The sequence below is a fragment of the Mercenaria mercenaria genome, chromosome 15 (assembly GCF_021730395.1).
Source record: "Mercenaria mercenaria strain notata chromosome 15, MADL_Memer_1, whole genome shotgun sequence".
Classification (NCBI taxonomy): domain Eukaryota; kingdom Metazoa; phylum Mollusca; class Bivalvia; order Venerida; family Veneridae; genus Mercenaria; species Mercenaria mercenaria.
Window position 1 is genome coordinate 51,872,345 of NC_069375.1, and position 14,618 is coordinate 51,886,962.

At 36.7% G+C, this 14,618-nt stretch overlaps 1 protein-coding gene across 3 annotated transcripts in view; it reads left to right on the forward strand.

Moving 5' to 3' along the window:
- Nucleotides 1-14,618, forward strand: part of LOC123563978 (FK506-binding protein 15-like) — a 241,413-nt gene that overhangs the window by 93,880 nt on the left and 132,915 nt on the right. For all 3 annotated transcript variants that reach the window (XM_053524018.1, XM_053524017.1, XM_053524016.1), the window contains exons 14-15: nt 5,371-5,483; nt 13,369-13,461. In XM_053524018.1, coding sequence (XP_053379993.1) covers nt 5,371-5,483; nt 13,369-13,461 — 206 coding nt within the window. The remainder of the gene's footprint in view (nt 1-5,370; nt 5,484-13,368; nt 13,462-14,618) is intronic.

Consider the following 14,618-nt stretch of genomic DNA (forward strand, 5'->3'; position numbering starts at 1 on the left):
ACAGTTGAGCAGTATAGGGTCATCATGACCCTCTTGTTAACTTTTAGGTTGTCTTCTATTAATTTTGAAAATAGTTTAATTGATAAAGTTGATTGTTACACTGAATGTTTGTAAGTTGCTGATAATAAGTAACCTCCTGAAAACCTGTGGTAGGTTTTAAAACAGAGTTTGAAGACCATTCTCAGGGCTCTAACATCTGATTAGTTGTTTCTGTAAAGATTGATTCTGAAACTGACTGATGGCATGATTACATGTTTAGAATGGTCTCAAAATTCAGTTTTAAAACCATGAAACATTTTTTTATTCCTCAAGCATAAGATCCATCCTTCATAACCATATGACCCACTCTTGAAATTTGGCACTATTAGCTGTTTACATTGGTTACACTTGTTTTAGACTGGTTTCAAAACTCGGTTTCAGCCTGTTCATGTGAGAGCTGGTATTCCATAAAAGCCATCTGTTGTAGCTATATGACCTGTCCTTAGAAGTTTATCACTATTTGCTAAAAACATTACATACAATACCCTTTAGCACATACTTTATCTTGATTGCATATAAAGTAATAACAAATAAACGTTTGAACAATATCCACCATTTGTTAACATCACTCTGCTTTTGTTTCCTTTGTAGCTTGACTATACAAAGTATATAGAGAGGCTCAGCGTCAGCTTCCTTCGGCATCCATACCTTGGTTAAAGTTTTATTGCACTTTCTCTTTTTAGCTCACCTGTCACATAGTGACAGGGTGAGCTTTTGTGATCACATTATGTCCGTCGTCCGTCTGTCGTCCATCCGTCGTCCGTTCACAATTTCTTGTGAACACGATAGAGACCACATTTTGCAGTCAATTATAATCAAACTTGCACACAACTTGTATTGGCGTAATATCTCGGTTCCTTTCAAAGACTAGCCAGATGTCATTATGAGTTCCAGAGTTATGGCCCCTTAAAGGGCCAAAATTTGCCATTTTTGGCTTTTGAACACGATAGACCACATTTTGCAATTGATTTTAATAAAACTTGCACACAACTTGTATTGGCATAATATTATCTCGGTTTCTTTCGAAAACTGGCCAGATCCCATCATGGGTTCCAGAGTTATGGCCCCTTAAAGGGCCAAAATTTGTTATTTTTGGCTTTTGAACACGATAGACCACATTTTGCAATTGATTTTAATAAAACTTGCACACAGCTTGTATTGGCATAATGTTATCTTGGTTCCTTTCGAAAACTGGCCAGATCCCATCATGGGTTCCAGAGTTATGGCCCCTTAAAGGGCCATAAATTGCTATTTTGGCTTTTGCAGCCATATAGAGACTTTATTTATGATTTGATTTGATACAAACTTGCAAAATAACTTTAACAACAATAGGTCTTGGATTCCATGACAAATCCGGCAGATCGAATCATAGATTCCGGAGTTTCTGCCCCTGATTAACCCCTGAAAGAGTCAAATTTTGTTATTTTTACCTTGTGAACATGATAGAAAAACTAGGTCTCCCGCTTAAATCAAAGGTATTAACACTCTAGAGGCCATATCTGTGACCCTATCTTTATGAAACTTGGTAAGAATGTTTATCTTGATGATTTTTTGCCAAGTCTGAAACTAGGTCAAAAAACTAGTTCACCACTCAACTCAAAGGAACAGCTTGTTAACACTGTAGAGGCCACATTTATGACCCTGTCTTCATGAAACTTGTCCGGAATGTTTATCTTGATGATTCCAAGGCCAGGTTTGACAGGTGAGCAATATAGGGTCATCAAGACCCTCTTGTTATCCATTTATTATCATGTTTCATTCTGTAACATTATATTAAAATCCTTTCTGATATTCTCTAAAATGTTAATAATTTAACAAAAATAAGTACACTTAACCCATTTCTGCACCAATAAATAATAGAATTTTTTTCAAAATTTAGATTTTTTAGAGCAAAAACCCAGTAAGCTCTTTTATTGGGATTTTGCACTAAACAGGTATTCATGTGGAGTTAAACCATTTTTGCAATTTTATCAAAGTCACTATTTTTCATTGGACATAATATCCAATATTTTTTCAGTTGATGTATATGTCTTTTTTGAAGCCAAAAATGTAAAAATGTGATTTTTGTAAAATTTGGAGTAGACTGCGCTAAGGTGACGATAAATTGTGGGCATGTTCTGGTTATGCCCCCCTTCAAAGGAGGGGTATATTGTTTTGCAGATGTCTGTCGGTCGGTCGGTCGGAATGTAGATCAATCCGTTTCCAGATGATAACTCAAGAACGCTTGGGCCTAGGATCATGAAAGTTGATAGGGAGGTTGGTCATCACCAGCAGAGGACCCCTATTGATTTTGAGGTCTGTATGTCAAAGGTCAAGGTCACAGTGACCCTGAATAGTAAAACGGTTTCCGGATGATAACTCAAGAACACTTGGGCCTTGGATCATGAAAGTTGATAATGAGGTTGGTCATGACCAGCAGATGACCCCTATTGATTTTGAGATCAGTATGTTAAAGGTCAAGGTCACAGTGACCCTGAACAGTAAAACGGTTTCTGGATGATAACTCAAGAACGCTTAGGCCTAAGGTCACGAATATTGATAGGAAAGTTGGTCATGACCAGCAGATGACCCCTATTGATTTTTTAAGGTCAGTATGTCAAAGGTCAAGGTCACAGTGCCCAGGAACAGTAAAATGGTTTCCAGGCAATAACTCTAGAAGGCTTGGGCCTAGTATCGGGAAAATTGATAGTTAGGTTGGCCATGACCAGCAGATGATCCCTATTGATTTTGAGGTCATTAGGTCAGAGGTCAAGGTCACATTGGCCAGGAACAGTTAAAACGGGTTCTGATCTTTTTGTCCCAAACCATAGGGCCTAGGGCATTGATATTTGGTATGTAGCAAAATCTACAGGTCCTCTACCAAGATTGTTCAGATTATTTCCCTGGGGTCAAATATGGCCTCGCCCTGGGGGTCACATGGTTTATATAGACTTATATAGGAAAAAACTTTGAAAAACCTCTATTCCAAAACCACAGGGCCTAGGGCTTTAATATTTTGTATATGACATCATCTAGTGGTCCTCTACTAAGATTGTTCAAATTATTCCCCAAGGGTCAAATATGGCTCCGCCCTGGGGGTCACATGGTTTACATAGACTTATATAGGGAAAAACTTTAAAAAATCTTCTTGTCCAAACCACAAAGTCTGTGGCTTTGATATTTTGTAATGTAGCATCATTTAATGGTTCTCTACCAAGTTTGTTCAAATTATCCCTCTAGGGTCAAATATGGCCCCGCCCCAGGGGTCATATGGTTCATATAGACTTATATAGGGAAAAACTTAAAACCTTCATGTCCATAACTTACATCATTCAAATTTGAACATGTATAGTTTTGAGTGGCAAGATGAACCTTGACATGAGTTGACCTTGATCTTGACCTAGTGACCTACTTTAATTCAAATTTGGACCACATGCATAGTTTTTTGTTCCAAAATAAATTTGACCTTGATTTTGACCTAATAACCTACTTTCACATTTCTCAAGCTACAGCCTTCAAATTTGAACCACTAGCATAGTTTTGTTTACTGAAATGAACTTTGATCTTGAGATTGACCAAGTGACCTACTTTCACATTTCTGAAGGTACAGGCTTCAAATTTGGACCACTTGCATAGTTTTGTGTTCCGAAATAAAATTTGACCTTGATTTTGACCTAGTGACCTACTTTTACATTTCTCAAGCTACAGCCTTCAAATTTGAACCACAGGCATAGTTTTGTGTACCGAAATGAACTTTGATCTTGAGGTTGACATAGTGACCTACTTTCACATTTCTGAAGCAACAGGCTTCAAATTTGGACCGCATGCATATTTTTGTGTTCTGAATTGAAATTTGACATTGATTTTTATCTATTACCTACTTTCACATTTCTCAAGCTACAGCCTTCAGATTTTGAAGCACATGCATAGTTCTGTCTACCGAAATGAACTTTGACTTTGAAATTTATCTAGTGACCTGCTTTCACATTTCTCAAGCCACAGCTTTCAAATTTGGACCACATACACATTGTTTTGTACTGAAATGAAATTTGACATCGATTTTGACTTTGAGCTAGTCTTGAAATTTGGAACATTCAAAAATGGCTCAGTGGATGGCACCAAGATCACTGTTAGTTGTTAGGTTAATATGTTAAAGGTCAAGGTCAGATTAAACCAGAATGGTAGAACTTTTGTTTACAGTGAGCATAATAATTTCTGTTCCTTGTGCAGTTACTGAATGCATCAAGGGGGGCATTTCGTGTTCGACGAGCTCTTGTTTCAAATTGTTTTTGTTTTTTTCAGCAGAATTATGGTCCTTGATTTGTCAAATTTTATGGTGTTTCAGCCACTTCTCTTATATAAAAGGATGAATTTCCACTAAACCTTACAGGAGTGATCAGAGCCAAGTCTTATTACGCATATGATTGGCATGTCCCTGTTCATTTATTTTCAGCGGAGTTATGGCCCTTTATTAGTTAGTTTTATGATATTTTTGCAACCTTTCTTACACCATTGGGCAGATATCCACCTAACCTTACAGTAAGCCTAGTTGTATATATAGTTGGAATGTTATGGTGCATTGATTTTCCCTGGAGTTATAGCCCTTATTTTGTGGCATTTTACAATTTCTGCGCGGTAAGTGGTGGGAGACATACATTCTTCGTGAAAAACGATCTCCCGTATTTTTTTGGTTTTGTAGGCACGAAATTTCCTGTTTTTGATGAGAACCAGTTATTTTGTTGAGATATAAATTCATGGATTTATAACCTTTGAACATTAAATGAATGGGAATTTTACTGCTTCATTAGGAGTAAATTTTGTGGTTTGATTCTCCTATGAAATCCACAAAAGTTGGTCCCTAACAAAAATTTGACAGTAAATTAGACAGATTGATTTCGCAGGATTTGCAGATATATTTGTATGTTGTTTTAAATATATTTTCCAGGTGCTGAGCAAAGATGTTGTAAATAGTGTTTGGCAATATCAGCAATACAAATATTTGACTTAAGAATAGAAAATTTAGGATTTAAAGATATGTTTAACATACATTTAGGATTTCAGCAGTGTTTTAATCAGTCCTGTACAAATTGTATATTTGTAAATTGTTAAATAAATAAATTAAATAGATTTAACCCTTACCTTGCTAAATTTATATAATGATTTTGTTCATCTTTCAATTTGGACAGTACTATTAACTGTGGGTTGCTTACCAAAAATATACTGACTGAATGGCAAACAGTGTAGATCTTGATCAGCCTGCACATCCCATGATATACACTGATCGCAAAGGCAGAATCAGTTGTGTCCAGAATGGTAAGGGTTAAGAGAGTTGATTGACATTTTATCTTCTAGGTATGTCTCAAGGTACAGATATGATGTTGCTGTCAGAAACGAGGCAACAGAACACAGAGGTTAGGTTGTCTCTGTCAAAGATGTCAGATAAAGTGGATCAAGTTCTACAAAAGGTAACTCAATGTTCGTTAGCATTCCTCCATTGCAAACTCAAGTAGCATATAAAATTGGAAATTGGTATAGTTGCCACATGTCTGATGAAAGAGAAAATTTTATCAGATATTTTCCTTCCCATATTCATAGAAAATTGGTCTGCCTGAAGCTTAGTTTTTCCAGTCATGTAAGATGTGAGCTTGCACTTTAGTTATAGTGAAATATGCTGAGGATTTTTCTTTTATTATATGTAAAATTGAGAGTAGTAGATACATATTTTGCTAATGATGTATTAATGTGACTTGACAATAAAATATAATTTACACAGAGTGAAAAATTATGTCAGTATTCAAAAAAAAAACTATTGGCACTAAGTACTGTGTATAGATATATTTTTAGTTTTATTTGCTCTCATTGAACATTTTGATTTTTATCCCCCGCCGATGAAATTGGGAGGTGGGTATTGAAATGGCGTTGTCCGTCCGTCACATGCATGCGTCCGTCCGTCCGCAGCCATATCTCAGTAACTAGCTGGTAGAATTTCATGAAACTTGAAATAAACATGAACCAACATACTGCGATGATGCCCGTCAATTTTTTTGTTTTTGATTGGTCAATTTTCCTTAGAGTTATTGCCCTTGATTTAATGAAAAATGCCCAAAAATGTCCGTCTGCAGCCATTTCTCAGTAACTATTATGTAGAATTTCATAAAACTTGAAATAAACATGCACCAACATACTGCGATGATGCCCGTCAAGTTTTTTTTTTGATTGGTCAATTTCCCTTAGAGTTATTGCCCTTGATTTAATGAAAAATCCACGTCTGCAGCAATTTCTCAGTAACAAGCTGGTAGAATTTCATGAAACTTGAAATAAATATGAACCAACATACTTCGATGATGCCTGTCATTTTTAGCTCGACTATTCGAAGAATAAGTAGAGCTATCCTACTCACCACGGCGTTGGTGTCGGCATCGGCGTCGGCGTCACACCTTGGGTTAAGTTTTTCGTACCAGTCCACATTTTGACAAAGTCTTTTGAGATAAAGCTTTGAAACTTTCAACACTTGTTTACCATCATCATGGCCAGTTATAGGCAAGAGCACATAACTCCATCAAGGATTTGGCTGAATTATGGCCCCTTTTGACTTAGAAATCATGGTTAAGTTTTTTGTATCAGTTCATATTTTGACAAAGTCTTTTGAGATAAAGCCCATGTCCAGTTATAGGCAAGAGCACATAACTCCATCAAGGATTTTGGCTGAATTATGGCCCTTTTTGACTTAGAAATCTGGGTTAATATTTCGTACCAGTTCATCTTTTGACAAAGTCTTTTGAGATAAAGCTTTGAAACTTTCAACACCTGTTTACCATCACCATGTCCAGTTATAGGCAAGAGTACATAACTCCATCAAGGATTTTGGCTGAATTATGGCCCCTTTTGACTTAGAAATCTTGGTTAAGTTTTTCGTACCAGTTCATATTTTTTGTAAAGTGTTTGACATATGGCTTTGAAACTTTTATCACTTGTTTAGTATAATAGTCTCTATCTGTAGGAAAGAGAACATAACTCTGTCATCTATTTTGGCTGAATTATGGCCCTTTTTGGACTTTGAAATTGGTTCTGTTTTCATACAAGTCCATGTTTTGTCAAAACTATTTGACATATGGCTTTTAAACTTTGAACACTTGTTTATCATTATGATTTCCATCTGTAGGCAAGAGTACATAACTATTTTGACTGAATTATGGCCCTTTTTGGACTTTGAAATTGGCTCATATATTGCCATTTAGTGCAAGACTTATCGAAATCAAAGTAATACAGGAACATTGTTTGTCTAATCTATTTATTTCTTTTGTCTGAATATCCGTGGAATTATTTTGACCCCATTCTTCAATCAGTTCTTCGAATAGTCGAGCGCGCTGTCATCAGACAGCTCTTGTTAGCTCACCTGAGCACAAAGTGCTGAAGGTGAGCTTTTGTGATTGCCCTGTGTCCGTCGTCCGTCGTCAACAGTTTGACTGTTAACACTCTAGAGGTCACAATTTTGGCCTAATCTGAATGAAACTTGGTCAGAATGTTACCCTCATAAAAATCTTGGACGAGTTTGATATTGGGTCATCTGGGGTCAAAAACTAGGTCACCAGGTCAAATCAAAGGAAAAGCTTGTTAACACTCTAGAGGTCATAATTTTGGCCCAGTCTTAATGAAACTTGGTCAGAATGTTACCCTCAATAAAATCTTGGACAAGTTCGATATTGGGTCATCTGGGGTTGAAAACTAGGTCACCAGGTCAAATCAATGGAAAAAGTTGTTAACACTCTGGAGGTCACAATTTTGCCCAATCTTAATGAAACTTGGTCAGAATGTTACCCTTAATAAAATCTTGGATGAGTTCGATATTGGGTCATCTGGGGTCAAAAACTAGGTCACCAGGTCAAATCAAAGGAAAAGCTTGTTAACACTCTAGAGGCCAAATTTAGGACTGTATCTTTAAGAAACTTGGTCAGAATGTTACTCATGATAATCTCAAAGTCAAGTTTGAATCTTGGTCATGTAGGGTCAAAAACTAGGTCACTAGGTCAAATCAAAGGAAAAGCTAGTGAACACTCTAGAGGCCATATTTATGATCATATCTTAATGAAACTTAGTCAGAATGTTAATCTTGATGATCTATAGGTCGTGTTTAAATCTTGGTCAGGTGGGGTCAAAAACTAGGTCACCAAGTCAAATCAAAGGAAAAGCTTGTTAACACTCTAGAGGCCTCATTTATGACCATATCTTAATGAAACTTGGTCAGAATGTTAATCTTGATGGTTCATAGGTCAAGTTCGAATCTGGGTCATATGGGCTCAAAAACTAGGTCACCAGGTCAAATCAAAGGAAAAGTTAGTTAACACTTTAGAGGCCACATTTATGACCATATCTTAATGAAACTATCTTGATGATCTTTAGGCCAATAGGTCAGGTGAGCGATACAGGGCCTTCATGGCCCTCTTGTTTTTTTAATTGGTCAATTTTCCTTAGAGTTATTGCCCTTTAATTGTTTAAAATTCTACAGATTTGTACATAACAAACCAACCAATTGGTAGAATTTCATTAAACGTCTTTCATTCTTTTCCATGAACATTTATTATAAACATGGTCACCACCTTGCACTTTCACTCTATCTCTATTATTACTGAATGGATTTGATTCAAACTTAAAACAGTTTTCAACATCATCACCCATATCATATGACACAAGGTGCATAACTCTGGCACCATTTTTTCATGAATTATTCCCCCTTTTTACTTAGAATTTCAGGTTAAAGTTTTGGTGCACTTTCACTCTACCTCTGTTATTATCCCCCGACGAAAGTCGGAGGGATATAGTTTTGGCGTTGTCCGTCCGTCCTTCTGTCCGTCTTTCCGTCCATCCGTCCTTCCGTCTTTCCGTCCGTCCGTCCGTCCGGAGCCATATCTAGGAAATGGTTGGGAATATTTATTTAAAACTTCATATATATGTTCACCACTATGAGTTCTTGCGACCCGTCAAGTTTCAGTCAGATTGCCCAAGTAACACCAGAGTTATGGCCCTTAGAACTTTCTAGTGTTAACTATATAGGGTACTATAAATATGGCAATTTCTGCATCATAACTTTTGATATATTTGACCTAGAACTATGAAACTTAAACAGAATTTAGATCACCATAATGTGGTTGTGTACACACAATTTCATTCGGATTTATTTGTAAAATAAGAGTTATTGCCCTTTAATTGTATAAAAATCCACATATTTGTACATAACAAACTTACCATTTGGTAGAATTTCATTATATTTCTTTCATTCTTTTCCATGAACATTGATTGTAAACATGTGAAGTTGTGTACTCACACCTGGTCACCCCCTTACCTTGATCACACACCTCCCCCCCATCCCCCGACACCCCTATCCCCACCAAAAAAAAAAAAAAAAAAAAAATTATTCCTTATTTTAAATTTTTTTCAAACAAACTTCATATACATGTTCACCACTGTGAGGTTATGGGGCCCATCAAGTTTCAGACAGATTGCCCAAGTAACACCAGAATTATGGCCCTTAGAAGTTTCTAGTGTTAACTATATAGGGTACTATAGATCTATAGATATGGCAATTTCTGCATCATAACTTTTGATATATTTGACCTAGAACTATGAAACTTTAACAGAATTTAGAGCACTATAATGTGGTTGTGCACAGACAATTTTGTACGGATTCTTTTGTAACTTCAGAGTTATTGCCCTTTAATTGTCTAAAAATCCACATATTTGTACATAACAAACTTACCATTTGGCAGAATTTCATGAAATTTCTTTCATTCTTTTTTGTGAACATTTATTATAAACATGTGAAGTTGCGCACCCACACCTGGTCACCCATTTGCCTTGGTCACACCCCCTCCCCCCCCCCCCCCCCCCCCCCCCCCCCCCCCCCCCAAAAAAAAAATTTTTTTTTTTTTTTCATTTCTTATTTTAGATTTTTTTCAAACCTTCCAAGTTGTACCATTCCCCCACCTCACCTCTCCACCCAGTCATGCCCACCACTGATCATGTATCCTCCTCCTCCCCACACCCCCCTCCCCCCAACTTCACCCTTTTTTTAGCTCACCAGAGCACAAAGTGCTCAGGGTGAGCTATTGTGATTGCTCACCGTCCGGCGTCCGTCCGTCCGTCCGTCCACACTTTCCTTTAAACAGCATCTCCTCCTAAACCAACAGGCCAATTTTGATGAAACTTCACAGGGATGTTCCTTGGATGGTCTTCTCTAAATATTGTTCAAAGAATTGAATTCCATGCAGAACTCTGGTTGCCATGGCAACCGAAAGGAAAAACTTTAAAAATCTTCTTCTCAAAAACCAGAAGCCCTAGAGCTTAGATATTTGGTGTGAAGCATTGCCTAGTGGACCTCTACCAAGTTTGTTCAAATCATGACCCCGGGGTCAAAATTGACCCCGCCCCAGGGGTCACTTGATTTTATATAGAAAAATCTTAAAAAATCTTCTTCTCGAAAACCAGAAGCCCTAGACCTTAGATATTTGACATGTAGCATTGCCTAATGGACCTCTACTAATGTTGTTCAAATCATGACCCCGGGATCAAAATTGACCCCGCCCCAGGGGTCACTTGATTTTACATAGGAAAATCTTCAAAAATTTTCTAAAAATAAAGCAGAAGGCCTAGGTCTTAGATATTTCACATGTAGCATTGCCTAGTGGACCTCTACAAAATTTGTTCAAATCAGACCCCCGGGGTCAAAATTGACCCCGCCCCAGGAGTCACTTGATTTTACATAGGAAAACTTTAAAAAATCTTCTTCTCAAAAAGCAGAAGACCTAGAGCTTAGATATTTCACATGTAGCATTGCCTAGTGGACCTCTACTAAAGTTGTTCAAATCATGACCCCCGGGGTCAAAATTGACCCCGCCCTAGGGGTCGCTTTATTTTACATATGAAAATCTTCAAAAATTTTCTTAAAATAAACCAGAAGGCCTAGAGCTTAGATATTTCACGTGTAGCATTGCCTAGTGGACCTCTACAACATTTATTCAAATCATGACCCCAGGGTCAAAATTGACCCCGCCCCAGGGGTCACTTGATTTTACATAGGAAAATCTTCAAAAAATTTCTAAAAATAAACCAGAAGGCCTAGATCTTAGATATTTGACCTGTAGCATTGCCAAGTAGACCTCTACAAAATTTCTTCAAATCATGACCCCCGGGGTCAAATTGGCCCCGCCCCATGGGGTTACTTGATTGTACATAGAAAAATCTTCCAATATTTTCTAAAAATAAACCAGAAGGCCTAGAGCTTAGATATTTGACATGTAGCATTGCCTAGTGGACCTCTATAAAATTTGTTCAAATCTTGACCCCCAGGGTCAAATTGACCGAGCCCCAGGGGTTACTTTATTGTACATAGGGAAATCTTCATAAATTTACTTAAAATAAACCAGAAGGCCTAGATCTTAGATATTCGATATGTAACATTGCCTAGTCGACTTCTACAAACTTTATTCAAATCATGACCCCCGGGGTAAAATTGGCCCCGCCCTAGGGGTTACTTGATTGTACATTGGAAAATTTTCTTAAAATCATCAGTTTGACATTTGAAACTTATTACTCTGGTGAGCGATCCAGGGTCATCATAACCCTCTTGTTTTCTTTTTTTTTCATTTTTAATTTTCAATCAATATTTATAATCAACATGTGAAATTTTGTTTCCTCTCCCGTTCCCCTGCACCCCCACCCCCTAAAAAAATAAATATATACATATATCTATATATATATATTTCCATTCCTTTTTTTTTTTTTTTTTTTTAAATGTTCAAACCTTCAACATTACATGTTAAGTTGTGACTGCACAAACCTTGCCCTCAGCCATGTTCAAGATATCTTACCTGTGTTCTCTCAAGGACATCTGCTCTTTTAAGTTCAAATGTACATGTTAAACAGCAACACCTGGTGCCAAACCACTCAAAGACAACATTTCGTTCCAGTTAAACTTTAAGCTCACATTTCAATTAACTGCATTTAATTTTAAAAGCTAAGCTTATTACAGTAAGCATATCCCATTCAAAATAAATTCTTTAGTCAGGATCAAAGTATCATACATTTATTATGTACTCTTTAATTAAACATTTGTTTTCTGTTAAATTGATTTTGACTAATGAAATTATTTGCTTCTTATTAACATCCTTAACTTTTTGCCGGATATATCTTTTTGCCATTCCTCACCACAAACCCTTTCGGCGGGGGATACCAATTCATCGAATTTGCTTGTTACTGAATGGATTTGATTCAAACTTGAAATAGTTGTTCAGCATCATCATCCACATCATATGACACAAGATGAATAACTCTGGCACAATTTTTCCTGAATTATTCCCCTTTTTACTTAGAATTTCAGGTTAAAGTTTTATGCACTTTCACTCTATCTCTGTTATTACTGAATGGATCTGATTCAAACTTAAACAATTGTCCAATATCATTACCCTTATCATATGACACAAGGTGCATAGCTCTGGGACCAATTTTTCATGAATTATTTCCCCTTTTTACTTAGAATTTTAGGTTAAAGTTTTGATGCACTTTCACTCTGTCTCTGTTATTACTGAATGGATTTGATTCAAACTTAAAATAGTTGTTCAATATCATCACCCACACCATATGGTGCAAGGTACATAACTCTGGCACCAATTTTTTATTAATAATTCCCCCTTTTTACTTAGAATTTTAGGTTAAAGTTTTGATGCACTTTCACTCTGTCTCTGTTATTACTGAATGGATTTGATTCAAACTTAAAATAGTTGTTCAACATCATCACCCACACCATATGACACAAGGTGCATAACTCTGGCACCAATTTTTCATTAATTATTCCCCCTTTTTACTTAGAATTTTAGGTTAAAGTTTTGATGCACTTTCACTCTGTCTCTGTTATTACTGAATGGATTTGATTCTAACTTAAAATAGTTGTTCAACATCATCACCCACACTATATGACACAAGCTGCATAACTCTGGCACCAATATTTAATGAATTATGCCCCTTTTTGCTTAGGATATATTTATATAGTGTTTTGATACATTTTATCTTTACCTCTCTTATTACTTTAAAGTTGATATTTTTGACATAGACTCAGGCTATTGTGCAATATCTTCATCCACAATTGGAGTCATTAAACACTCCAGTGACAGCTCTAGTTTCCTCAGATGTGCCCAGTTCCACTATCCAGCATCGAAATAGTCGAGCGCGCTGTCTCCTGTGACAGCTCTTGTTTGTATTGTGGAAGAGACCTACTATATAGTAATATTTCTTTTGTGTATCAGTGTAAGTATTTGTAAGTTGAATGTGACCATTACATTATGTTTACTTGTATTTCAGATTGATCAAGCTCATTCTCAAACCAGTGGAACAGCCATGTTACCAAATATGGAAACTTCATTATTACTGCATAATATCACCAGAATTGTTCAGGTGAGAAATAGCACTTTTAAAAATTTATTTTGAGACCAGTCTGATTGGATGTCTATGTGTGCAATTTTAAATGAGCCAGCGTCAGTGAATTCTTTCTGTGACTGGAATTCAACCTTAGTTTTATGGTCTTTGAGTCTTAGGTGGGTCTTCTAAGAGTTTATAGATTGTTATGGTACCACCTGCTGGTGGTATAGTATATACAGACTATAAGCATGCTTTTATCTTGTTGGTGAGTTTTGAAGGACTTGTGGTCCCATGATTGTTGATCAACGAAATTGTGACTTGAATTCAGCAAAATTTGGTAGAAGTGACTTTTAGTATTAAATTTTTTGTATGTACCATATTTTCCCTAAGTCTTGGGACACCCTTAATCTTGGGACACCCCTAAAATCTGTAAAAATACTTATTTTACTTGTCCCTAATTTTTCGGACATGTATTTTCTCAGCGTATTTTTAGCTCACCTGTCACATAGTGACAAGGTGAGCTTTTGTGATCACACAGCATCCGTCGTCCGTGCGTGCGTCCGTAAACTTTTGCTTGTGACCACTCTAGAGGTCACATTTTTTGTGGGATCTTTATGAAAGTTGGTCAGAATGTTCATCTTGATGTTATCTAGGTGAAGTTCGAAACTGGGTCAAGTGCCTTCAAAAACTAGGTCAGTAGGTCTAAAAATAGAAAAACCTTGTGACCTCTCTAGAGGCCATATAATTCACAAGATCTTCATGAAAATTGGTCAGAATGTTCACCTTGATGATATCTAGGTCAAGTTCTAAACTGGGTCACGTGCCATCAAAAACTAGGTCTGTAGGTCTAAAAATAGAAAAACATTGTGACCTCTCTAGAGGCCATATATTTCACTAGATCTTCATGAAAGTTGGTCAGAACGTTCACCTTGATGATATCTAGATCAAGTTCGAAAGTGGGTCACGCGCCTTCAAAAACTAGGTCAGTAGGACAAATAATAGAAAAACCTTGTGACCTCTCTAGAGGCCATATTTTTCATGGGATCTGTATGAAAGTTGGTCTGAATGTTCACCGTGATGATATCTAGGTCAAGTTTGAAACTGGGTCACGTGTGGTCAAAAACTAGGTCAGTAGGTCTAAAAGTAGAAAAACCTTGTGACCTCTCTAGAGGCCATACTTTTGAATGGATCTT